The sequence below is a fragment of the Vespula pensylvanica genome, chromosome 20 (assembly GCF_014466175.1).
Source record: "Vespula pensylvanica isolate Volc-1 chromosome 20, ASM1446617v1, whole genome shotgun sequence".
NCBI classification, from domain to species: Eukaryota; Metazoa; Arthropoda; class Insecta; order Hymenoptera; family Vespidae; genus Vespula; species Vespula pensylvanica.
Genome location: NC_057704.1, coordinates 263210 through 290240, shown reverse-complemented (window position 1 = coordinate 290240; position 27031 = coordinate 263210). Strand labels below are relative to the sequence as shown.

At 45.4% G+C, this 27031-nt stretch overlaps 2 protein-coding genes across 10 annotated transcripts in view; one reads left to right on the top strand and one right to left on the bottom strand.

The window, feature by feature from the left end:
- Positions 1-83: 83 nt before the first annotated feature.
- Positions 84-3208, bottom strand: LOC122636057 (RIB43A-like with coiled-coils protein 2). The gene is made up of 7 exons (XM_043826903.1): positions 2574-3208; positions 2366-2506; positions 2078-2241; positions 1352-1592; positions 894-1121; positions 594-700; positions 84-535 (listed from the first exon to the last, which is right to left on the bottom strand). Exons 1-7 carry the CDS (start codon positions 2694-2696, stop codon positions 394-396), a joined length of 1146 nt encoding a protein of 381 aa, XP_043682838.1. The 5' UTR covers positions 2697-3208; the 3' UTR covers positions 84-393.
- A 3037-nt stretch (positions 3209-6245) lies between these two features.
- Positions 6246-27031, top strand: part of LOC122636054 — a 37221-nt gene continuing 16435 nt past the window's right edge. For all 9 annotated transcript variants that reach the window (XM_043826894.1, XM_043826890.1, XM_043826886.1 and 6 more), the window contains exon 1: positions 6246-6904. In XM_043826894.1, the coding sequence (XP_043682829.1) occupies positions 6421-6904 (484 nt within the window). In that variant the 5' untranslated portion in view covers positions 6246-6420. The remainder of the gene's footprint in view (positions 6905-27031) is intronic.

Below are 27031 nucleotides of genomic sequence, written 5' to 3'. Positions count from 1 at the left end.
GTGTGTGTGTGTGCGTGCGCGCGCGCGTATCTGCTTGTTCGTTAACCTGAAACTGACGGCGTAACAAAGCGTATGCATGAGTTAATAGAATCTCGTGTAATCATATATGTGACGCAAATTTCTACAAACAGATACAATACAAACACAGATAACGAAAGAGATGAAATACGAATTCCTTCTTTTTTTTTCGCTAGAACGAATCGCGCAAAACAACGTTCGGCTCGTTCTTCGAATCTCTTCGTCGTGAAGTCAAGGATTTAGGACGATAATGCGTTCGAACGGAAGAAAACACGAGACGAGATATCGGTTGCGTTGCGGTACGTATTTTGCTTTATTACGATATGGAAAGGATAGTGCGACGAATAAAAGGCGGAATAAAGGCAAAGGTTCCGTCTAACGCGTTCCCTTGTTGAACTGCGAGAAATATTCAGGGGATGGTTTGTTCTTGTACACGACGCGATTCAAATACTCCTGATAAGACTTTTGTTGCTCGGCGAGTCTCAAGTTTTCCTCCGCGATCTTCTTATTGAGTTCCCTGAAAAACGATCGGTTAAACGCGAACGGGACGAAGGTAAAGGAAAAACGTTTCTTACGTCTTCTTTCGATCGAGTTCACGTTGATAAGCTTCGGCAGTTTCGGCGTGCGCGTTCATCAGTCGATACCATTCCTCGTTTATTCGTTTCTCATTCGATTTCATTTTCTAAGAAGAAAACAACGTTAACGAGGCTTACGAAGGAAGGACGAGGTAAGGACGATTTCGCGATCTTCGGGAAGACAGGAGGAGGTCGAGAAAATTTATAGACTTCTATTTCCGGATACGCTCGAAGGAGAGAGAGAGAGAGAGAGAGAGGATAGGAGGCGCGCGAGCGTCATCGAGTGGCTCGTATTATTACCTGGATTTCCTCCATTTGTTGCGCTTGCTGGTCTCTGAAGACCTTGAGTTGATCGGCCGTCATGCCCTTGTAACGCGTTGCGAGCGGTTTCTTCGGTCCACGGCTGCTCTCCGCTTGCTCGGGGGCTTCCGTCAGGAAATCTCCGGTCACGTGATTGTAGATTTCCGCCTTCTTGTCCTCCTCGTCTTGAGCGGCTTCGCAAAGTCGTCGGTGTTCCTGCTCCTCCGCCTTGCGACCGATGGAAAGCTTCGATAAATCGCCTCTTCGCTCGCGGGACGTTTCGAGGGGACGCGAATCGAGGACTCGAGGATCAAGGGAAACGCGAGCGTCGAAGAGATAGATATTTATAAACCGCGAGCCGAAGGTGCGACGCGACCGTGAGAGAGACGAACGGGTAATTATTTTTCACGAACGATTCGTTTTTCTTTAAAAGGATCAAAGAGATCGTCGTTTTCTACCAGCGCTCTGTTGAAACTCGCGGTGGCCTCGTTTAACCTTCGACGACATTCTCGCTCCAACTTCTCCAACTCCACGGCACGTTCGTCCCTCGAGACAACGGCTTCCTGGTACGCTTTCTCGGCATCCTTTCGTTCCTTCTCCGCAGCCTCGCGTTCCTTCATTTGCTTCTCGACCCACCAACGCATTTCCTCCTTCCTCGTCCGATCTTGTTCTCGAAAGTTGTGATCCTCGCCTCCGAATCTACAAGTACGCGTCTACAGGTACTACGTGCTCGTTTGGAACGGCCCTGAAAAGATCCTATCCGGCGCGTCTTTACCATCGAGCAAATTAGTTCCTCGGCCAACAAACGGGGAAATTGACGTTCCGTTAACGCGGCTCGTACGACGCGATTTATCGCGAAAAGCGATAAAGATCCTTCGCTCTCGCGACGCCGGCGTAAACGCGAACACGTTGAGCTACGTATTTTGCCGGGACTCGCGCGGAATGCAACTTGCCAATTGTGAGGAACGAATCCGATAGAAAGTTTACGTAAGAGTACTTTTTTTCACGTGATTACTTTTTTATTTCAGCTTTTAGAATCTCGAAGGAACGGCCGACGCCGATCTATATACGGAAAAGAGAGAAGAATAATAAAAGATAAGGAAGGTACGCCTTTCTCCGAGGTAGCGAGTTTTATTCCGTTCCAACGGCCACGATAACGATCTATACGATATAATCGTAGATACTTTTGCGCCGAGGCCAGTCCCAAACGCGGATCGTCGTCACCGACTCGACAAGGTAGCGACGTCCTCAGAGCGTCCGGGTCGTAGAGATCGTAGTCCCGGCGGTCCTCGCGCCTCTGGTGCAGTCGCCGAAACTCCACGATCTCTTCGTTTATCCGTCGTTTTTCCTGACGAACGCGAAGAAAGGTAAGAGCCACTTGTACGAGCTATTCTCCTCTTTAAAGAGGAAACTTCAAAACCCACCGAGAACGTTAGATCGAGGAGTAACGTCGAACGAGGTCAACCTCTTACCTCCGCTTGTTCCTTTTCCAATTGCAAAGCGATCTTGCTGCTGCGTACAAGATTCTCGTCCAGCTGGCATTCCTTAGCGCGTTCTTCCTCGCGTTGCTGTCTCTTCTCCTCCACTTGTCGATCCAAGAATTCCTTGTCGATCTTGGGTATTCCGAGAAGAGGCAAATGTTACGAAAATTGATAAAAGATGAATTAGCTCGTAACTCACTCCGATCTTTCTGAAGCGAGGATTGAAGATTCGTTTTTTTCTTTCCTCCTCCAGTTGTCGTCTCCTTTCGATGCTCGCCGCGATTCTTCTATCCTCCCCGGTGGAACGTGGAAATTTTAGCATCTCGATAAAGTTCGACGACGAGCCGATTCAAAAGCGATCTCTTGCTGTGCGTACGTACAGGTTATAATGAAACGTCGAACGAGCGCGAGCATGTTCTCAGAAACCCTACGAAAATGTATACGAGCGCGATAGGGGAGAGAATAAAAGGGCGTACTCGGTTACCATGGCGAGTTTGATCACGAAACGTGATTCCGAATCGTATCGTTCCTTCTTCTTTTTTCTCTCCTTTGTTTCTCTTTTTTTCGACAGAAGCGAATGGAATATTTCTCATTGTTGAAATTTCATTGCATTTAAACGGCAAAGGCGTACGATACGAAGCAGTCGATAGGCGCATTAAATGCATATAGGGAGGATCGACCTTATCGCGATATTCCTTTATTGTTAATAAATATTTAAACAAGAGTAGTACGCGTAGACGGAAGCTCGAAGGAAAATTTAGACGTTTCTTTCGTGCTCTTTCGTCGCTCCTCTCACAATGGAACGCTTCATTTATCATCGTGCTAACGCGGGGGGTTCTTTTTAAAGCGCGTTTAAAGCGCGTGAAAGGCGTCAACGGGAACGGAGCTAATCGTACACGAGCATCGCACGCGTTCGACGCGTGTGCGTTTGCTTCGTTATCGCGTCGGTGCATCAAAGTATAAAGCGAAGATCGTAAACGATCGCGAATACTCGATGTGTGATGCATAAACGAACGCGAAAAGAGACAAAGTAGCGGATGCGAGGCACGATCGCGCGCTGTCTCCGCCGTGCTTCGTGTTTTGTAATGAGAGAGAGAGAGAGAGAGAGAGAGAGGGAGGAACGCGGAACGCCTTATATCTTCAGCCATTGGTTTCAGCCGCAAAAATATTCTATTTTCTATTTTTTCGCAAACTACTCTCGGCAAAAACGAACGGTTCGTGCAATACTTTGCGTGGCACATCCACTTCTGTCTACGTTCTTAACAGTTGATATTTACAGAAATCAAATTTTACAACTTCCAAGATCTATTTTGATTTTAATGCCGCACGTTCGCGGTTCTTACGTAAGAATCTTATAAATCTTGTTCCGGATACGCGCAAACGAGAGAAGCTTGCCGACCGAATTGTACGTGGCATGGATAAACAACAGCCGTATCTAGCGTCTGCACCGATAACATAATCAACTCTCTTTCTCTTTCTTTTCTTTCCTTTCTCCCACTACTCGTCGTCGTTAATTGCCTCTCTTCGATCGGAGACAATTAGAGACGCCTATATGACACGTCGCGTTATTTGAAATTATACGCAGTAGGAAAAAAAAAGATTCTTCCGTCCCGAAGAAGAGAAAAATTTAGAGACTCTCGACGAAGAGAAAATTTAGCGTTTAGCGTTATTTGGGAAAAGAGGTGCTGGAAAGGGGAGGGAGACTCGACCGGAGCGTAAAGAATAAATAAGAGTTCGTGCTTTATCGTTATTCGGCTGACTCGAGATCGTATTCGGCAGGAGAATCCTTACGATTCTCGGACATAATACATGTCACTTTCTCCACGGCTTTCCATCGCGACGATGTATAATCCATTATTCTTCGTAGAATAATTCGTCTTGCTTTCGCTCAATCGTTGTTCGGGATTCGAGTAAAATATCATGATATACGTGTACCGGGTAACGTAAAAACGAAGAGTCACGTTTCATCAAGCGTTTCTCTACTTTTTAATTTCCAACGATCATAACGTTATCGTTTCTCGTTGCGACTTTCTTGCATATCGACGAAATAGAAAATGCGATTTACGAGAGATCGCTCGAGAAGCTTTTCGATGATATCGATGGCTCGTATACGGCGATGACCTATACTCGTTATGTCATACGAAGAGGGACGAGAGATCGTAGTTTTAAAACGACGTCGAATCCCGTAGCAGTCGGGAGCGATACGAACGTAGAGGAGGACCTCTTCGATCGCACGCGAATATCCCCGAGAAATTGGCACGCAACGATAATCGCTATCTCTTCGTAATGCGAGTACGATGTTCGTTACAGAAGTATATGTATTTGTTTTCGTATTTTAGCATGCCCGTTATATCGTCATACGTATAAATAAATAAAGCGAGCTCGTGCAGACGGTGTCCGGTCGCTCTCTTTTGACATCATTCTAGATAGCGTGTCTCTCGAGGCATATCTAACTTCGACCGATGGAACGTAAATTAATGAGTCGGATGGTAATGAGTAAACCGGAATAATAATAATAATAATAATAATAATAATAAGTAGAAGAAGAAGAAGGAGAAGGATACGACGATAACGCGAGGGAATACAAAGAGTAAGATTAAGTTCAATTAAGAAAAAGAATTGTAAAATCGTTCGTGCAACGGTAACGAATCGAGATCAGGGATGTTTTCGGACGCACGGTCGTTGTCGAACGATACACGTCGACAAGTAGTTTCTCCTTTGCGATTACGATGTGAGAAAATGACGATTCGTAGATTCTTTCCCTGCGTGCACTCGAGTTAGTTCGCTCGGATAATTTCGTTCGAAGGAACGATTTTGGCGCGAGTCCAATAAATAAATAGGCGTCGTTCGATCGGCGAGTCTCCTCTCTCTTTCTTGAGAAAGAACTCGTTCGCACGGGCAATCGTTATTAAGCGATAAAATCGTTGATCGGGAAAGCCGATGGATAGAGTAGAAGGAGAAGCGGGAGGAGTACGAGGTCGCGATCGGCGAACTTTAATGCGAGTTCTCGTTAATTTGCACTTCAAGTTTCCACGGCAACACGTACAACCGAGCCCAGAGAGCGCGTAAGATACGCCCGTGGCGAAGCGAGACTCTTGGGCGCCTGCGTGGTCGAGTGACGTCATTGGCGAACCGGGCAGCCCATCGCCCGCCAGACATTCAGTCTCGTCTTGGCACTCGAAGAGGTCGCAAGTTTGTCGCGCGTCGCTCCCTCTACGCCGGAATCACATATCTATATATATGTATATATATATATATATATATAAAACGTATAACGAGCGCGAGAACGTATCTATCGTCGTTCCGTCCTAAGGGGAGCTATCACCTGCTCGCGATACCTACGGCTTTCGCCAAAGTTTACGGTCGATTCCATTGCGAGTCCCGATCGGAGTGAGACGCGACTAACTCTCTTCTACGTTTTCGTTTCGACGTACGCGATCGTGGAAAAGCGACGATACTCGGCGATTCGGCCAAAGTGTTTGACTTGATCGAGAAGTAAAAAGGAGATAGAGAAAGGTGATACGTACGTTTCGTGTTAGATGTCATTTCGGGCAACGACGTTTGGAGAGTCGCGCGGATCGTCGACCGATCGAAGATAGGAAAAGAAGAATCGTCGTGGAGCCAAAAGTGAAGAAAGAGGAGGACGAAGTGGAGGAGGAGGAGGAGGAGAAAGAGGGGGAGAAGGGTCCTGCGTGTTAACTTTTATCTCTGGACGCGAAAGATCGATTTATGTAACATTGTGGTGTCGCGTAAGGTCTGTCCACCTTTCCGTACATACGTACGCGCACGACACGCGCGCGCGCGCGCACGCACGCACGCACGCACGCACATACACACGCACACACGCGCGTATATGCGTTGTGTTCTTTCTCTCTCTTTCTCTCTCTGTCTCTCTCTCTCTCTCTCTCTCTCTCTGTCCCTTCCTCCCTTCCCCTTTCTTCCTCTCCCGCGCGCGCGCGGCTTTTCGCTCGCTCTTTTCCATACCTATACCTTGACTCGCACGCGCTTACTATGCGCCCTGAGAGCACGTTTATTACTATGAGATAATGAGCTGCTCGGTAAAGATCTCGTCTGGGAAGAGTTGGAGCGGATCGCAGAGGAGGATCAGCTCGTTGGCGGAGGAGAATACGTGCCCTTCTCCTAACGGCGCTGCTTCGAGTTGCGCCCTCTTGCAGACGATTCAAACGACCAATAACGTATTGGTCGCGTCCTCGCTCGCTACCACGTATACGACTACGTCGAGCACGGGTTTGGAAACGATAACTGCTACAACGGCAACGGCGACGACGACGACGACAACGACGACGACGACGATCGGCGGTCCTGCTGCGGTGGCTGCTAACATAGCCGGTGTTTACGGTGCCGGTGGCACCGCCGCAGGCGGCGTCGGTCAAAGGATCGCTACGCCACGCCCCGTCAAGTCGATCACTACGAAGAAAGGAGAAGACACGAGCAAGCTGCTCAAGTACATCGACGATAACGTCATCGGCAAGAACGGCACCTTCTTCGGACCGTTCGGCCGCAGGAAAGGTCAGTGATCAATATGTGCGTTCTTCCAACGCGACGCTACCACTACCACCACCACCGCCGCCGCCGCCGCCGCCACCGCCGCCACCGCCGCCTTTCGTACTATCGTCGTCATCCTTCGGTCACCTCGTTTGCCTACCTTTCGCGAAACCTCGATTTTGTCAACATCGACAAACGACCCATTCGACTATCGATATTATCGTAAATCACTCGCAACTTCCACCGTTTCGAGTCGCTAATAAACTTGGACTTTCGTACCATGTTTCATTTTCTTTTTTTTTCTTTTTTCTTTTTTTTATTTTCTTTCTTACTTTCTGATTCACCTTCTCGCGAAATGCCTTTTGTCCGTTCTTCGCTACTTCGAAAACTTATTTGAGATATCTCCTGAGATCTTCGATCCTCGATTAATCGTTCGAAACAAAGGAATAGGTCGACGAAGTAACGTCGTTTTTATTGTTTTCTTTTTTACGATTTATATATGCTACTTATAAGAATTACAAATTACTCGGTTCTATTCAAGCTTTTGCATTATTATCGCACTTTGACTGGCCGTTTCTTTGTCAGCCTATCACTTTGTATTTCTTGGTTCGTTTTTTTCTTTTTAGAAAGACCTCCGTTCAAGTCCATTCGATAAATCGTTCGTTCGATGATTCTTGTTTCTTTTAACGTACCCCATTCGTTTACTTAATTATCGTTGCAGGAATTTTTCGCGAAGGTCTGAGATCTTTCAACCGCATCTGCTCCCTATCGTTATCGTTATCAATAGCGTGTTCTCTTGTATCTCCGAGATTTAAAAAAACAAAACCGAGTTTACTTTGCAATTCGATCGCGGATTAATCGATTCTCAAAGACTGTTTCGTTTGACAAATTATCGTTTTAGAAATTCATCGAACTTCTGCTAACAGCAGGAATTCGAATTCCGTTCGAATTTCTCAAAGTCGGTCGTTGAGAAGAATATCGCGCGTAACGCTATCGATCATACGATTTTATTTTCACTTTATCGTCCGATCGAGCGAATGAATCACTTTCGTTTATTGGACGTGCTACGATATTATCTTTCTCGAGTGGAATTAATTGGAGTAATCTTTTCATTCTTTCTACGATCGAAAACAGTAAAACGAACGTTAAAAATACGACTCTCTGTCACTTGTCTGTATTTAAAAACATCGAACACGTGTACTCGGATTAGAAAGAAAAAAACGTTTCGCGTAATCGAGCAAGTTAATTGGCCTGGCTGATAAAATATCGAATTGGTCGAGCTCTCGAAACAAGATCGTATCGTCGTCGAAGAAAACAAATATATCGATCTTTCGACTACATCTAGTAGTCAAAATCGAATGGGTAAAACAAAGCGACGAACGACTCTGGCGATATTCTTCGATGCCTCGCGCCACCACAGATATGCATACGTACGTACGTACGTACATCCGTTCGAGACGAACCACGTGGTCGCAAAGTGAATTGCTAAAAGTGCTACTTACTCACGCACAACCATTAACGCCCGCGAACGTACTCGCGCGTACAAATTCCTTCCATTAATCCTCCTAACTAGATTTACTCGCGAAAAGATCGACGACGTTTCTTTTCCGAGAGTCCGTTTAGCACATTCTTATTCGAGTTAAATTTTAACCTATTTCGAGTCGAAGTTACTCATAATATCCGCGCGCGTATATACATTGTCTAACTGTAAATTGTTATCGATCGAGAGGTCGATTTTTACATTGGAATAAAAAAAAAAAAAAATATTATATAAAGAACAGGAAGCGTCGCTTAGCTTTACGTACACACTCGCGTATATATAATATATAATATCCGTACAAATAGTCATCGAGGAAACTGGAGCAGCGAACGGAAAACACAAGAGCAGGGCTTACTTCAACAGGAAGTTCGATCTTTGCGCTTTCGAACGATATTGGCGTGCCATTTTATAAGTGACTTCGCGCTAAAGATAAAGAACTTGGCAAGTGGTGGCTCGCCGACGCGAAACAATACCAATTTGATGCCAACGATGAATCTACGGTGGAATTCCTCGGGTTATTCGTTTCCACTCTCGAAAACAAGGTGTTTTTATTAACGCGTTTGTAGATATTTTTACGAATACATTTATGTTCATTTATTACCGTATCGAAAGTTGTCTTCTCTGCGATACGAAAACGTTGTCACGGGGATCGACTGAAGCACTAATCAGGAGATGTTATAAAAATAACTCGATCGATCGATCGATCGAACGGATAGAAGAATTCGTATTTGACCTCGTCGTAACTCGTGTTCGTGTACGAAAAGAGTTGGACAAAAATATAGCTTTGCGAGTGGCAGCTGTCCGGGATGAGTCATCGTCGTAAAAAAAAAAAAAAAAAAGAGAGAGAGAGATGCGTATGTATGTGCCAACTTACGTATTTATTTATGATACGTTAAAACGGTGTAAACGATAACGAATACACGCGCTTTGATTCGCGAAGGACAGACTTATCGGAGATAAGAAGCAAAAGGATCGATCGATTCCCTTACCTACTTGAGAAACGTTGTTTCTTTACCCTTTTACATTTTCTCGTTCGTCGGTCCACGTCATTGTGCTCTCGTTTAAGCGACGAGAGAGAGAGAGAGAGAGAGAGAGAGAGAGAGAGAGAGAGAGAGAGTTTCTTTCTTAGCAAGGGCAAGGTCAAACCGAACATTATTAAATTTCTCTGGCCGTGACTAGAGATGCGCGGTTGTTGTGTAGGACCGCTAGTAGTCACGTGATCGTCATGCAACCGACGCATCGACCAACAGATATCGTAATCTATATAGACACGCTGTATCCACTTATTTCCCTTTTTTAACGGCATTTTGGCGATACGAATAAAACCGATGTTTCTTTTTCTTTTTTCTTTATCGGAAAAAAACACATTCGCCGAGATACTGACGTATGAATGACTCTTGTAACCTTAAAAAGATAAAAAGATAGAGATAAGATTTATCTATTTTAAGACAAGAACGTTTTAATCTAAATCTAAACGATAGAGAGAGAGAGAGAGAGAGAGAGAGAGAGAGAGAGAGAGAGAGAGAGAGAGAGACAAAAATCGATTTCGATTATATCATCTTTCATCTTACTTTCGCTTTTACTCTTTCCAAGGATCGAGTCAGTTGTTGTTTCATCTCTCATTTCTTTTTCTCTCGTCCATACGGGCACGCTACAAGCATAGAAACGCACGCGCGGACGAAGAGACGCGTGACCTAGTTAATTCGTTACAGTACAACATTAACCTACTTCTGTCCTGCTCAACATATCTCTTGTCGGGTGGCTCGGCCACCCGTTATTAAAAAATATTTATTTCTCCCTTAGAAGTTAAGATAGAAGGGGAACTTTCAGTAAAAGTTGCGTGTTGGCTACGACACCGAAAACGTTTATATACGTACGTACGTACGGAGGTTATTTCATTTTTATTTTAAGCATGCATTATTATTCAAAAAGGGCTCCAACCCTGTATGTTGGTAACAATTTTTTTTTTATCGATGTAGCTATGTGGAGGACGAAAACTCCTCGTAATTTTTTTTCTCTCTTTTTCTTAATACGAATTAATAATGGAATGTAGATACTTGACGTTATCTTGTAATTTCTTGTTGTTATAATTTTTATTGATTTTTTTCTTTTGTTTTTTTTCGGAAATCCAATTACTAAAGCGCCAAAAGTTATTTGATCACCCTGTATATAGAAGAGCTAAAAGTGGATATTACGTGCATAGTACATACAGAGACGACGACTTCCTGCATAATTTCTGCTCCGTGTCCTGCATTGTACGCCGAAACAAAGAACCATATTCAAGGCGTCCGCGAATAGGCCCTGGGGCTTCCATCGGAACACCAAGGCCCTTTTACTACTTCTTTTCTTTTCTTTTTTCCTCTTTTCATTCCTTCGAGAGTACGAAGGGTAGAGATATTTCGTTCGGTATTTGCCCTCTCTTTTCTGAAATCAAGTTACCTGTCGAGCATTTCTTTCACCTTGAATTTTGACGATTCTAAAACGGTTTTGAAATCATCGAGTTGCAGAGAGCGATAAAAATGAGATTATTACGCTTGAGGAAGATCGTGAAAGGGAGACGTTCGACTCGAGAGAAAGAGAGAGAGAGAGAGCTTGGACGACGATTCCAAGATGTCTCTCTTCTTGGATTCTTGCTGAGCATCTAGAGATTAAACCGATGGAGATGGAATTTGTATCTCTTGGCGTGTATGGTGAAGTCGCGCTTGGCACACCGCTAAATGCGCCAAGAACGAATGGCAAACACGTAGGCGAAATACGTTTACGTGATGCCAATAAAATTCAATCGAGGAAAGACGCGAAACTCATCCTATCTATCGGACCGAACGTCAGAGAGACGTGTTTGCAAACAGACTATTATCAGATAAAGTTATACGATAAAGTTATCGAGCTGGTTGGATCATCGTTATATAAAATAAGAAAAAGAAAAAGAAGGAAATAATATCTCGTTTAGAGTTCGATTCCCTATCTATAACGATCATCGTTAATAGCTTATAATCGATCCTGGTTCGTTAATGGCACAGTACGATGCTTCGGTAAAGAGCATTTAATTCTGCCTGCCTAGCGTGGCACAGACCGTCGCGGTCGGTATTCCGTTTGTCCGTCCGACGTCGGTTCGTTGATACGAGAAGCGCAGGGTGAACGACCGGCTTTTAAGTTCTATTCGTTAAGCTCTCGCAAAAGCGTCGAAGCGATCTCGGAGAATGACGTCATCGTAACGTGCTTCCTAACGAACGTTTGTGATTTCGTTAACGCTATTACACAGTAACACTCGATCATAATTCGATCCGTTAAGCCGATTTTAATCGAACTCTCGTCGGTATACGATTCTCTCCTCTCTCTCTCTCTCTCTCTCTCTCTCTCCTCGATGGGTTGCTCAAGCCAATAAAATCTTCCGTCTAAAATCACGTTATCGACATATGTACGAGCTTCTCTTCTTGTTTACCAATCCATAAAGATATGAAACCAGGGATAAAAAAGTTATTGACAGAACGAAAAGTTTGCTTCGATTTATTATTCACGTGTCACATATTTATTGACCGACGTATATTTAGACACGCTATACGGTGTGCGACTTTACAAGGGTTCGAGGGAATCGCCTCGCAAGGAAAAGACAAAGCCGATTGAAATTGAAAAACTTAAAACGCTGTTTTTCTTTGTCGCACCATGGAATTAATCTCGTCGTCGTCGTCGTCGTCGTATAACACGCAAATAACGTTACTTTATGCAGGTTCTTTTTCCTTTTCGTGTCAGGAATTCGAGCCACCGTTCTTATTTCGTCATCGTTATTTTGCGCGCTTAACAGCCATTCTACGTAATTCTCAGGGGTCCCTAAAGGTGTGGCGCTTTACTACACCTACATATGTAACCACGCACGTAAAGCGAATGAATTCTTTCTGGTAAAATAAAGAAATACTTTTGCTAAAGTTTCCTCCGTGAAAGGAGAAAAGGAAGACTTGTTTGAATATTTTATACTAGTGAAATATAAAGAGGAGGAAGACTATAGAAACGTTTTGATTAAATTTTTTCCTAAGGAATATTTCGAGCGAACTACGCGAAAAACTTTCAGCCGCTTGCGACTAGATAAGTAAAAGGAGAAGCGACGGTACTTGACATTTTTTAGACACTCTATTTGCACGGTTTACAAACAATTTTGATTTAAAAGCTTCGAGCTCGGTAGTTTTCAAAGTTTAGCCGCGGAGTACTCGAGGCTAGTAGGTACTGTCGTCTGTCTCCTCTATCGTTAAGAAGACTATACAGAGTCGATTATACTTTTTTTTTGTTTTGTTTTGTTTATTCGCACGCTTTACACGTTATACGAGTACAACTTTGAAAGATATTCTTCCCACGAGGTAAATTTTCTTTTAATTTTTCACACCGTAACTATCACTTTAAAGTCTTCCTTAACGTACACAGTACTACTTAAAAGTCTTCATCCGACGTTCCAAGCGCGGTTCGTGCGAGCGATTTTAACTTGAAAATATACGTCGTTTTTATTCTCGTAACGGGAGAAGAAAGAAAAACAGCCCGCGTATATAGGTACGTTTGAATAAACTAAAATATATGTAGGAGCGAACATATTGAAAGTTGATCCGAAAGAGTCGATCTATCTCTACGACAAAGTACTGGCAAAAGGCGAGCTCGACTTTCTCGCGAAGGTAAACTTATCGAGGGCAACTTGGAAAAAGTGTGAGTCCGTATTCTTCCGGCAGTGACGTCAGTGGCGGTTGTAACGAGATTACGATCGCCTCGAGCTACCGACACGATCTGATATGCCGTTCTCCATCGTCAACGATCCACGTCGTTGGGAAATGGTTAAAGGACGTATCGAGACGTAGCTTTTTATCGTCTATATATTTTTCGGCCTTTCTTCTCTTACCCTCCTTTCTCTCTCTCTCTCTCTCTCTCTCTCTCTCTCTCTCTCTCTCTGCCTCTTTATTTCTCTTTCTTTCGAAAAATAGGTGAGAAAAAACGCGAACCGAAAGAAGAACGATTATTTCCTTTCGTTTCTTCGCAATGACATCACGCCTATTTTAAGAGACACACGCCACGGCTATCGAATATCCGTTATGATGTACGACACGAGAAGAGAAAGATAATCCAACTTCAAATATGATTGATTCGATTAGAAGTTTCTTCGTTTATACGTAAAAGAAAATTTATCGCTATATCGACTACATATTTATTGGCTTTTCCGACGAATCCATGTCGATTATCTAGCCTCTCGGATGGAACGCAAATTGCGAAATTTGTGAATAATCGAATCAAAAGGATGAAAAAAAAAGTATATGCAGGAGGACTCGATGAAACGCATCGTAAAAGCAAAATACGCTTTCGGTATCGTTATAGACGCGATTCGCGCTATGTGGGGATTACATTCCACTTATACACGAGGACGGAGACGCGGCAGGAACCTTCCGGACAAGCGAATATTTCGGAAAGTCAAGTAGGTATATCCGAAACGTACGCGATTGGTCTCGTTGTAAGAGCAATCTCGAATAGAATCTTGCGTTCTAACGTCCCGGTAATATCTACTTTCACAAAAGGCAACGTGGCTATCTTAATTTACGTCGAATATCTTTCCGTATCGCGTCACGATTCAATGAGAACGTTTTACAAGATAGGTGTTTCGACTTATCGAGAGATACAATCGACTCGGTGCAATAAGTTCCCGATTCGATCTTACACGACCGGTGCCGGTGAAAACCGCTTTTACATGGAAGATTGCGAGAAAGGATCGAGGGAGACCGAGAGTAGGACATCTCGGAGTCTTGAAACGAGCGATGACAAGCGAAAAGTTTACGAGGTATTAAACGGGATAATTAAATCACGGTTTTGTTCGATTCGCGCAATAAAAGGAGAACGAGGATTAAATCGGTCGGCCATCGGAACGGAAATTTACGCTAATCGGAACGTACGATCTTCCTGCAGACCACGATCGTTATTTTCTTTCAAGTACGAACAGATAAAAAAGCATTCGGCGCAAATAACGATAGCGCATACAATGTAAGATTACCGAGTCTCGTCACGCACGGATCTCGACTGGCACACTACTATTATCCGCGCTGAAGGAAAACGTTGGAAGGTTCGGCGGAAAGACTAGGAATAAAAAGAAACAATCGCGTATTAACAATCGGAAAAGGATCCACTTTACGTTGCGATGCCGTGCACGCGTTACGAGATCTTTTAAGAGCTTCACGGAATCTGCATAAAATGTGACCTCGCGCGTTTAAACGGAAGGTCGAAGCGGCGTAATAAGTTGGAGACGTTGTAAAAGGGAAAAGTTTAAACTCGTCGACTCGTTTATGATTCCAATAAAACTCGCGCGGCAACGTTTGCCGGGAGGTGCTCGTAAAAGGGCGAGCTCGGTCATTCGCGAGAGTTCGATCGAAAAATAGACAAAGAGGGGAAAGAGAAAGAAAGAGAGAAAGAAAGAAAGAAAGAAAGAAAGAAAGAAAGAAAGAAAGAAAGAAAGAAGAAGAAAAAGGAAAGGAGGCCGACGACTCGGCGGAGCGACTCGGCAAAGAAACGCGTTTGTAGACGCGATAGGAGATGGACTTGACGAAATACCGTTAACGCCGATCCAGGGTAAAATTCAGGAGATGCACCTTGTCCTCGAGCGTTCCGGTTTCTCCTCTTAAGGACACGATTGTGCTCCTCCGTCGACGATATATCGAGGACGAGCCCGAGGAAAAAGAAGAAAAGAGGAACAACGCGGCCGAGGCGAGGCGAGCCATTTTATATTCGCGGTCGTGACTCAGAGCGCGTCTTTTGCGACACGTAGAAAACGCAGTAACGCGTATATTCGAGAAATGGAGGAAACGTATCGACGATAAAGTGGACGATAGAATCGAACGAGAAATTGCATTCGACCTTTCTCCTCGTCCTTCCGACCGGAATGGAATCGTTCGAGGAGAATCGTGACGTCGAATTTCGTTATCGCCGACTCGATCAAAGATCATCGAAAGATCAACTTTTTCGTTTTCATCAGGGAGCAAACAATGACCCGAGCCGAGCGATCCTCGTCAACGACGATCGATCGGCCGGCCTTTCTATTCGTCGACGTAACGTCGAATGCACGTACGTTATCGCTCGGCAAAGGAAAAATAATCGCGCGATAGATCGTGCGTAGAGAGGACGCGTGCGTGCATGTACGCCGAAACGATAAATAGAAAATATAGATGCGTATAGGTACGGTATAAAAAGAGTATAAAGAGCGACTGTGATGAGACGACGGTGGAAGGTTTTCATTTCTACGACGTCATGGCCAAAGGCACGTCGCGCGCTCGTGCGTGCATGCGACGATTACGAAGCTTTATCGCCGATTCGATTCCATAATCGCCTTTTCATACATAGTACTCGATAGTACTCTTCAAAACAACGCGTGACGTAAGACGCGCGAAATAATAAAGAGCGAAACGGGTTAGGGCGTGAGAGATCTTCAATAAGAAGATGGACGATGTCATCGACGGGCGGCACAGGGCAGACGTGCGAGAGAACTTTTCGACGATAGGAAAATATCGTATCGCGTCGCGACGCTGGCAACGCCTCGAAGATACGCGTCTCTTTGCGTTCGAACGTAACGTCTTTGCGTAAACGAAGTTGATCTTTAGTAAGTTCGTCGCGATCCATCGGGCGTCGTGTAAACCGACGATAAGGATCAAAATGCGAGCCTCGACGTCGGGGCACGACGATTTAGTATCGTCGACACGCCCGAAGAAAGCCGAACGTGAATTTTCATTACGTCCGTAGGTCGGACGGATCCGCCACGCACGGTTCGTCACGCTCGGCCATTACGTAACGCCTTTACGCACACGTGAGCACACCGGAAGCGACACAAGACTATACGTATATTCCTCTTTCCGTCTCTCTATACTCTTCTTACTTTGTTTCTTTTCTGTATACACACTCGAGCGCACCTGTTACATAGCCATGTTACTACTCCAAGCGGCTACTCCGCTTATCGTCGGTCCTCTCATAGGAGACTCCTATAGAGGAGTCGCGGACGACGCTTCTTCTCTATCTAAGCAAAGACGGTCGTTTCGGTATATAAACGACGTTAACATCCATTATCGAGGATGTTAAAAGTTAGTTACCATCGGTGCGCTCCTCGCGCGGATGGCTTTTATCTCTGGATCTTGGAAAGACCTCGATCTTTTCCCACAAATTCGTCGTCCTACAAATTCGGATATGTACGAAACTGGAAACGAGCTCGGCGTCGTTTCTTTTAAAAGCAGCGTAGCCCCGGAGCGTGGGCGTAAGCCCGTCCCAGGACGGGACGGTATTTATTCCCGAATTTGTGACGATCCGAGACTGCTCCATTCTTCTTCCGCTTCTGAACGCTGACGTCATAGTCCGCTCAAAATGGCCGAAGGGAGCAAATTGGAGAGGCTAGTAGAAGTCGGCATTATTCGACCGTCTGATCCATAAATAGATGACGCTGCTAAGAGAAAGATCGCACGCGTTGTTTGCGCGGTAAAAATTTCTCGAAATAGAACGGGAGATTAAACTCGATAAAAATAATTCGATGTGTACGAGTCAACGATGTGAGCGTCAACTTCCTGGTATTCGATCGTCGTACGAGCGTATTCGACGAGGGCACTACGATATATTAAATCGATAGCGATCTACAGGATTCTTATTGTCCTTTTAACGTTTCATTTAATCAAAATGGTAGGCAATGTTTGTTTCGCAAACAGAGCTGTGGGACGTATGCCTTTTTTGCTTCGCTTTCTTTATCATCGACGGGAGTTTACGAGCGACGGAGCGAACGACGTTTCTCGCAGGAAGAACTCGATAACCGTTCGAACGTAGCGTTACGCGTCTTTTCCATATCGATTATACGCCTAGAAAGCTGTCTCTCCTCTTTATACCGCACGAAGAAAGGATCTCTAATGATAAATACGAGACCGTGAATCGTCGTCTTTCAACGCAACTTTCAAGATCTCTATTCTTCTTATTCCGTCTTCGCTTTGTAAAGCTTAGTTATCTTCGAGAGTAGGCTTTATCCGTACGAATCTATATAGCTATGCGTTCTTTTCTTTGGCAGCAGGCATTGGGATACCATGGAAAGGGACGACACCGCTTTTTTCTTCTTTTTTTTTCTTCGTCCATTATACACGAGATCCTTTTTATTCTCGCTCTTTTACAGTTTTATTATTTTTTTCGATCGACGCGAACGCACGCGTTAATCGTTCCGTTATTGCGATAAATAGAGCGACCCCTAGTTGCAAGAGATACCAAGTATTCGCGAATGTAAGATTTTAATATCGAAAGCGTCCCACATAGCTTTTTTACATTGTGCCGTAACATGCGTTCAGGCTGAATCTCCTTTACGAGAAGCAGAGGTTGCTCGAGCGTACCGAGGCGGCGACGCGTCTCAAGGTCGAGGTATCGACCCAAAGCCAGGGGTGACTGGGTATTTCTCTCTCTCTCTCTCTCTCTCTCTCTCTCTCTCTCTCGCTCGCTCTTTTGGTCCCGACCTCCTCTCGCGCGAGCTACTCATCTCCCAGCGGTATACTCTGTTTTATCTTGTTCCCCGAGCGCACTCTCTAAACACGCATATCTCTATACGCCTTCCTTCGATGCATCCAAACAACTTCTGTAAAACTGGTTTAACAATTCGTAATCAGTCGTTGACCGACGACGAACAGGTGGCGGTACGTACGAAATCGAAATAAAACTCGTCACGGTCGACCCAATTCTAAAGAGACCAAAATAAATTTTCTCTAAGATTTGGTATCCTTCGAACGAAACGATCGTAATATGCGAGACCTTGACCCTACGAGAGCTCCAATCGGATACAAGCAGCATTCTCAAAACTAAATTCGTCTTGCGACCTTCCGTAAACTTAGCTTTATAATTTTTCATTCGCCTCGAGTGTCCTTCGTTAACTTGATTCTACGCGAGTATCTCTTTTTCTCTCTTCATTTTTTGGAACGTTCGACAATTGAATTTGGCCGATTGCGAAAATTCGGACGGTGTGCTTTGGCTCGGATACGTTCGAACGAGCCACGACGTACGTACACGCCAGTTCCGTTTTATTTGCTTTTGTTCTCCTCCACCCCCGAATTCGACCGCCCTTCTTCTAGATATCGATTATTCCCAACCAAGTAGCGGAGAGCGATATAACGAGAGACGAACGTGAGGGTATTGACAACACGGCGTGCTTATTTAAATCACGGCTTGCAGTTCTGCACGGCCGAACAGGTTCTAAAGTGTCTATGTAAATTCTTGTTAAACGTCAGACGAGAAACAGCAGCGGCAGCAGCAACGTTCGAGAGTCGATTGACTTTCGACGTCGACAGCTGATTTTACGCCGTCGACTCGTCGCGCGTGACTCGCGTCGTTCGAAAATATTTATTACCTTTTTTGCTAATGCTTCCCGTTCTCTCGTCTTTTATTTAAAAATATCACCTACTTTGATTAATATTTTCAAGCGAATTCATTACCATAATATATTAAAGATACGAGCTATTATAGATGTATCGAAATATTCTAAGTGGACTATGAAACCAGTCGCGCAAATGAAAAAGACATAGAAAGTAGAAAAACTCGAGCAAAAGTAATGCGATTAACCTGCAGCGGAATCGAGTGCGCCTGCATATTGAGTGAGAGAGAGAGAGAGAGAGAGAGAGAGAGAGAGAGAGAGAGAGAGAGAGACGACGCATATCAAATTTGCCACTCCTTCAACAATTTTTCTCTCGACTTCTTCTTTTTAACATTTTATTTAAATCCTAACCAACTAAGTGGGTTAAAAATATGCACGTAACCGGACATACGAGCGATGAATCATGCGAGTCAAACTTTCTCGCGAGGACGTTTCGCGAATTATTATCGAAGGGTTAAAGTTTCCTTTTTCTTTCTTTTTCCCGAGGTAGAAGAAAAGAAAAAAAAGGAAAGGCAATCGTGAGAACGCTCGCTTACCGTGCTCCAGTCCCGATTACACTTTCTATTTCTATCCTTGCTCGATCTAAGCTAGATTTTATGCTTCCGGCTACTCTCTCTCTCTCTCTCTCTCTCTCTCCCTCCCTCTCTCTCTTTTTCCGTTCTTTTACTCTTGTAAAATAAGACCACACGAATTTCTACTTTCCTTTAGTTACTTGTGCTTAATTTTTTTTTTACGATCCACTTTGTAATATTTACATTGCGTAATTTTTAATACTCTACTTATAGTTTGGTGTCGTTTTAATAAAATTAAAAACTTGCATCCTTATAGGTATAAATCGCGTTGGAATTAAATTCATTTTTACAGCGACAGGACTTTGCCCCGTAAAGTTTGTCTCTCTTTCTCTCTCTTCTTTGTCGCAGGCTTTGTGCCGACATCGTGCTGAGGGCAGTGAAACGAGAACGAAAGAGGGAAAGAGAGAAAGAGAGAGAGGGGGAGTGGCGGAGGGGAGAGAGAGAGAGAGAGAGAGAGAACGGGAGAGCCGGCGTTACCATGGTATCCATCGTTTTCGCCCGTCGGGACGGTTCGATCCACCCGTCGTCGAAGATCGTCGATAACGCGCGACCGACCGAGCGACTCCTTTCCTTGGTGAAAAGCACCGACACGCGCGCGAAAATATTTGCTCGTTAGTCCGAAAAGTCCGTGACCCAAAACCGTCCGTCTTGTCTTGGGTCGTACGTCGTCGTGTCGCACGTACAGCTACATACACATACGGATAAAGCACCGAGCAAGCTTTCCCGCTTCCGGCCAATCTCGTCGACTTTGAATCGACGAGGGGAGAGACGGAAGATTCGTTAAACGCGATACGCGTGGCCCCTCCTTTCGCACGACATCGTCTTGTGTGTTATCGGTTTAACTCGATCAAATATTTAGACTGGATAAGAATTATTTATTGAATTAAATACGTACGTACGTAAAACGACTCGGAGTAGATCAGCGGAATCGGAGTAGTTCTTTTACGACGGAAGAGAGTCGTTTATCGCAACGAAACTGCGGACTCGGATGAAACTCCTTGTTGATACGGTAGGAAAGACGAACTCGAAAAGAGACGCACGTACGTGTGTATTTTCCAAAGAGAAAAGCTGATTCAGCGAGCCGAGCCTCTCGTTTCTTCGTCTTTGTTTTTTCGCGGGAAATGCGTAAAAGCCAAGTTGGCTGCGTATTTCGCCATTTCCTAGCGTCTAATTCGAATTGAACTCGCTTGAAGGGATCAATCGAGAAATGTCGGTGGCACCTTCTCTCTCTCTCTCTCTCATCTCTTACGTCACGTTTCGATAGATCCGCGTTGGGAATAGGTCTTAAGAGGCTCAATGGAAGATACGCGCCGTCGTTCTTCCTGGAAACGGCGGGTGGCCGAACAAGGAGCCAACTCGCTCGCTCCTCTTTGTTGCCGTCCGCAAAGAGAATAATCCATGTCCGCCGACCCGACGTCGTCCAAACGACGTCCTCTTTTCTTCGGACGTAAGTACTTACCTACGTTCAACAGCCGCGCCTTCTTTCCCCTCGAGCCGTCTCTTTTTTTCTTCCCTTTCCCTTCGCCTCCTCGCGTGCAAGATCGCGTTCCGTCGCTCAAAGATCACGGCCGAACGGCCTTATCTCACGACACCAACGTGCGAGAATTCCACGGAACGAAACGCGATCGGCTTTTGAGCTGACTCCAGATTCCAAAGAGGCAAACGATCAAAACCTCGAAATCTTTCTCTCCTTCTCGCTTACGCGAAGGAGAGAAAGAACGAGTGTTCGCAGATAGATTCGGCCTTGATGCAGCCGAGAGAGAATCGTGAATGGACGTTGACCTAAATAAATTTTTAGAAGAAACGTCAGCAACTGCGACGCACGTAGCGAAAGAAAACGCGTCAGTGGATGACGGAAACATCGACGATAGGCGACGAAGGATATCGTACGTTTCTAAGGAACGATTCGACGATGTCTCGCGTAATCGTGTAATGAAAACTATTTCATGAATGAGCACCGAAACGAGAGATTAGATTATCGATCTAACTTACCGATCCGATTAATATCTTCCAAGGCAAATATTTCTACGTAAACAATCACGGTTGATACCATTCGATCAGGAAAACCGCTTTTAAAGGCCATCGGGCTCTTTGCACGAGTTTCAGTTAGGTCGGACGTATGAATGTTTACGCTTTTAATAGCTCGCGTAGAAGCGGTTTCACGACTATCGAATGATATTTCTGCTCGATACGCGAGTGGTCTCGCAACGTTTCGTGTTTCTAAATATATTGCCTCGCGATACAAGAATCTTTTTAGTAATCTCGATAGTGCAAATAAAAAGTTCGATCTCTTTCGAAGGAGGTACCAAAAAATAAAACGCTCCTTTTCAACGTGTTTCGTATATTTCCCCCGTATTAAATATCTCGTGTTTGACAAGTTTATTACCATGAAAGTCTTAAAGCAAAATCCTTGACAATAATTGCGCAAGTCGGACGCTCGTTATCGTTTCTTAGCGAATAGAAAATTGTCGACGTTCGTCGCGTCATCGGTCCGGAAGGTATCGAAACGTGCGGGTGGCACGTAGGATAAAGGTATTTTTCGCGGTCGGCAGTAGTCATCGATGCGCGCTCACAGTGGAATAAGCTGCACGGCCATTATGCACCGGCACCTTGTGACGATGCACTTTCACGATCGTGCCGAGCGAAGCGCCGCGGCGGCCTTCGTAGTACCTACACACCTATTCGAGCCAGCCAAGCACATTCCTCGCGCGTCGAGTGCCTGCGTTTATAAAAGAAGGCCCCGCTCTCTCCTTCTCTCCTTTTCTCTTTTTCTCTATTTCTTCGTCTCCTGGTCCCTCTCTCTCTCTCTCTCTCCCCCTCCCGCTCGCTCGCTCTCCGTCTCTCTCGCACACCATCCGTCGCTTCTTCCGCGCTCCATTGCCCCATCGTCGGGAAGAGGGATCGATCGAGCGATTTCGTATCCGATTCCGCGCCATTGCTCGTCTCGACTTTCGCACTGCTCGCAAACGCTCGAAGAGAACGTCGTCTCGACTTTTCCCACCGTCCTAAACTTTTCCTTTCGTTTCTCCTTATCCTTCGATTTTTCTCTAATTATCTCTCTATAAATTCTATCCGACAATAGTGTCTTACGTAACCGCCTAGTCGTTAACGCCAGTCGTTATCAGCCGACAAACAAACGGTAAATTGATAGAAGCGACCGTCTAAACGACATCGATCTTCTCTCCGAGCGAGTGAAATTTCAGTTTCCCCATTGCGATATCGATTCGGAAAAATTAGGTTAGAATCGTGCGTCAGATCGAACCTGGAAACCTTTCCACCGTCGATATTCCATCTCTCGTCATAATTCAGTCACTTCCTCTCCTTATCTCGGTCTAACACGCCGTCTCTCAAAGATTTATAAGCACGCGGTTAACGGGAAACGACGATGCTAGGGTTTCCTCCGATCGACCCATCCATCCATTCGTTCATCCATCCGTCCATCCATCCTTCCTTCTCATTCGTGACCTCGAACATCGACCCAGAGTACCCTCGTGGAAACGACTGTTCGTAGCTTCGCGAGTGCTACTCCTTTCCCTCCCGCTCAATCTCTTTCCATTATTCCGATCGATTTTCTTCGTCCGCCTCTGCTTCCGGATCATGGACAAACTTCTCCTTCCCTTTCTCTCCGTCGTGCGCGGAGAGAAACAACGATCTGGAGGTATGCCAACTCGACGCTCTTTTCGTCTCTCTCTCTCTCTCTCGAAAACAAGTACGCTTCTTTAGCTCCGTCTCTACCGATTTCTTTTTTACAAGGGATCCTCCGTCGACTCGTAACACGCGATACCGTTCGACCTTCGATAAACAAAATCTTCGGGCCGTCTCGAACGTCAACGTCTGCCAAGCGACGTTTTTCCGCTAGGAAACGGTTGGTCCTACTTTCTCCGCCATTTTCGTCGTTTTATCGTTTAATTCGATAAATTTCAAGAGGCGACCCTACGTGAGAACGATCGAATGGGAAGAATAATCGGCGTAACGCGAACATTCTCGTATAAATGTTTATTCATCGACGCGTTTAAAGCCGCTATTAACGGTCCACCCTCGACTCTCTTCGGGCGTTCCAGCTAACGACCACAAAGATAGTATGCACGCTCACGCTCCTAGCCCCATCCTCTTCCTTGCGGGATTATCGATCGGCTCGGCTCGGCTCGGCACGCCCGGCTGCGCTCCCGGGCCAGCCAACGAGTTAACTCGCGTCCGGAAAAGACCCGATCACTTTCTAATATCGTATAGCGCCTATACGCGTAACACCGAGGGATTCGTGCTTCTTGTCCAATGACCGGAAATTGGCGCGGATCTCGAGAGAGCACGCGCTTCTCGCGATCGAGTATCTTTGATATTTCAGCTACCTCGGCGTGCGATGGAAAACGTCCTAGGGCAACTCGCACGATGCTGCTCGATGGACGAACGCATTCGTATTTCTTATCGCCGTCGCCTTGGAGAAAGTAAGCGTACCAACGATCGAAACCAACGATGCCGTGTGCCTCTGCGCCATTAAACCGGAGTCTGTGTTCGTATCCATATACAGGGAAAAGCGTCCAACGCAATCGACGTTACTCGTATCCAACGTTCGTTTCGTTCTCGATTAAAAACGCCTCGTACATGGGATCGGCTCCGCTGCCGAGCTTTTCCCGTAAGTTACACGCGATAGACGATCTGTAAGAAATATTTTCTTATCGGTCGATTTCTAATCGATCGCGTTTATCAAATTTGTTTTGCTTCTTCCGAGCGTTTTCCCTCGGACACGACTTAATATTTTTATGAACACCTTGCTTGGACCTGTTCCACTTTATAATAAATGATAGCGACTATATTAAGAGTGTTCGATAACGAGGCCAAAGATAGCCCGAGCGGCATTAGCCGATATCTTTCGTCGCAAGCGTACCTTCGGAAGTAGAAAGATAATTGTAAACACGGAGAGAGAGAGAGAGAGAGAGAGGGAGAGGGAGAGGGGGAAAGACGCTCGTACGACGTTAACGCGTCCAATTATACGATCTTGTTTTTTAGCGCATAATCACGAACTCGTCGGCTTCGACCTACCGCAATCGATACCCTCGTTGTAACTCGCGAGAAAATATTTTCCTATTGTTTGCGTTTCTTTCACGTATAAATCACGTATTGTTTCGAGCGCGCGTTAGCTTCCTTCTTCTTTCTCTTTACTCTCGTTTATTCTTTTCTTTTTTTATTTTCTGTAAAATACGTGCGATTACTCTTATACCCCGATATATCCTAGCCAGACGATGATAATTTTCTTCTTTGCTACGTTCAAAGTACTTTTCTCGTTCTAAGAGAATTCCTAGAACGACGAAGAAAACTTCCGAATTGGCCGATCGTTCGCAACGAGTATAATCTTTCAGTCGTTATTGCAGCAAACGACATGTTTCGTAACTCCGAGCGAATCAGTTTTGAAACATGGTTGCAAGTGGAATTTTCCAGCTACGTTGCGTGACTCGCGACATTGTTCGAAAAGGTTTGCGAATGCACGCGTCGATCGTTTCTAATAGATTTTTTGGTAGGATCGCGTGAGAAACGAAAGAGAGAAACGGTTTTACATAAGGACCGATTTTCCTCGTCGTCCGTCGAAAACTTCACGATACTCCCTCGTTAGATCGAAATCTCCGTGTTTACCGCGACTAATTCGTGCTAATTAGGCAGACGCTGCGATAGATAGTTTTTCCGATACGTTCCTCCCTCTTTTTCGTTCTCGTTAATCGCATCTACGAATCCATGCGTTTCTACATCGCACGCGAGGAAAAGCTCGCTCGACGACGGTCAATTAGATCGAGTTTCGCGAGTTGCGATGCATTCGAGTAAATTACCATCGTCCGTTTTTTATGACAAAGTCCGCGTACAAAGGAAATCGCTGCTACGTCTATTCGTTGGGCGATTTATTCTAGCGGCCTTGCGCCAACTGGTCCGCGATATCGGTGACTCCGGGCGTGCGTTTCGCGCCCAATGCGCGCGTAAAAGTCTACGCGTGTGCGTAGGATCATCGCGGGTCGAATTCGACGGTGACGCCGCGACGTCCGGTGTATTTCCACGAATCGAGATTCCAAAGGGGCGTCGTGCCTCTCATCGACGCGTTGCTCCTCTTCGTCCACTCGACTAGCCGAATTACAGCTGTTGGAATGTTTCTCGTGTAGGAGACAACGGCCTTAATCTCTCGAGGGTACAGTTGGCAAAGATTCTAGGTGTTCGTTTATTTTCGTCCGGGATGATCGACCCGCGAGAGAATCGAACGAGTAGGTACCTACTCTCGATAAACCGATCCTCTCGAATTCTCTCAAGAGTTTTCTTTTCGAGCGACCGTCTTGCGACTACTTTAGAGTCTTTCGATAAGAGAAGAGAAAGTTTCAGGGTCGACCGACGGGATTGGATCTTTCGCTGAAACTCCTTTGGGACAGCCTCGGGTATTAGGCGTTTTTTCCAAAGTCGTACCTCGACGTTCCTTCCGTCCTATCTCCTCCTCCTCCTCCTCCTCCTCTCCTCTTTTTTTCCTTTTTCATAGCGCGAACGGGAAGGACTCGGGTGTTAATTAGATCATTGCGATCGGTAAGTACGTACGCGAAATCGATTATATCATCGACGTATCGCCAACCAAGAATCGGTTACCTTCCTCAGACTCGTCTGGAAAGTGGCCTCGAGGCAAAGAGAAGAACGAGTCAGTCAGCTGGCCGAGCTGCTCGCTTCTTCGCGCGCTCCAAGTATCGAGTTTACGTAACTCTCGGCTAGCGGCCGCGTATTTCCTACGTACTCGCAAACCCGTCGACGTGCATAAATACGTACATAGAGATTATACCACACGCGTACGCATCGACGAACAAAGTGTCGACCATTTTCTTCGACGCTTTCGACGATTGCGATATCGCTGTAGGACGAATTCCTCCATTTTCTCGCGCCTCGAACGCCGCGAAACGCGGAAGCGAGCTGCGAGTCTTCGAGAATCGATTACGATCGTTCGGTTTTCGTGCGTAAATACACTCGCGTTCGTATCAACTTATCTCGCATTTACATCTACGCGTATAGTACTACGTAGAATCGTACAATGCTTTTTTTTTTCTCTGCTCGCGTCCTCGTACAAATAAGTTTACCTTACTTTATTTACAACCTTTGTTTAGAGTTATTTCTTACGGTCGTTCGTACAAATCGTTCGCTCGGTACCAACTCGTGAAATTCAGTCCACAAGAAGAACCTCGTAACGTAAGTACGTACGTCGGATCGTACACGAATTTTGCTTTCGGCGTAAAAAGAAGACAAATTCCTTTCGCGTAATCTCGTAAAATCGACTTGTTTGTTCGCCTATCTCTTACACGCACACATACTCCCCTTCTGGCTTTCTCGCGCACGCGCGGAAAGCCGGAGATTGAATTTACGTAACTGCGAGCAGAGACGAGCACGCGCTCGCAAAGAGGAACCGACTTTCGTAGTCCGGATTGCAATTCTTATCGCTTCGTTTATCGAACGCAACTGTTAAGAATCGTTCCGTGTCGTCGGTTACTGCATTCTTCGAGGAACGAAGAACGATAAGAAGGAGGGGAAAGGCGAGAAGGCACGTTCGTGATATCGTCTATTCGCCTCTTCGAATCTACCTGCATTATTTCGAGATAGATACACTTTCGTCGCGCCCATAACGATAAATTTTTTCCTAACGAAAA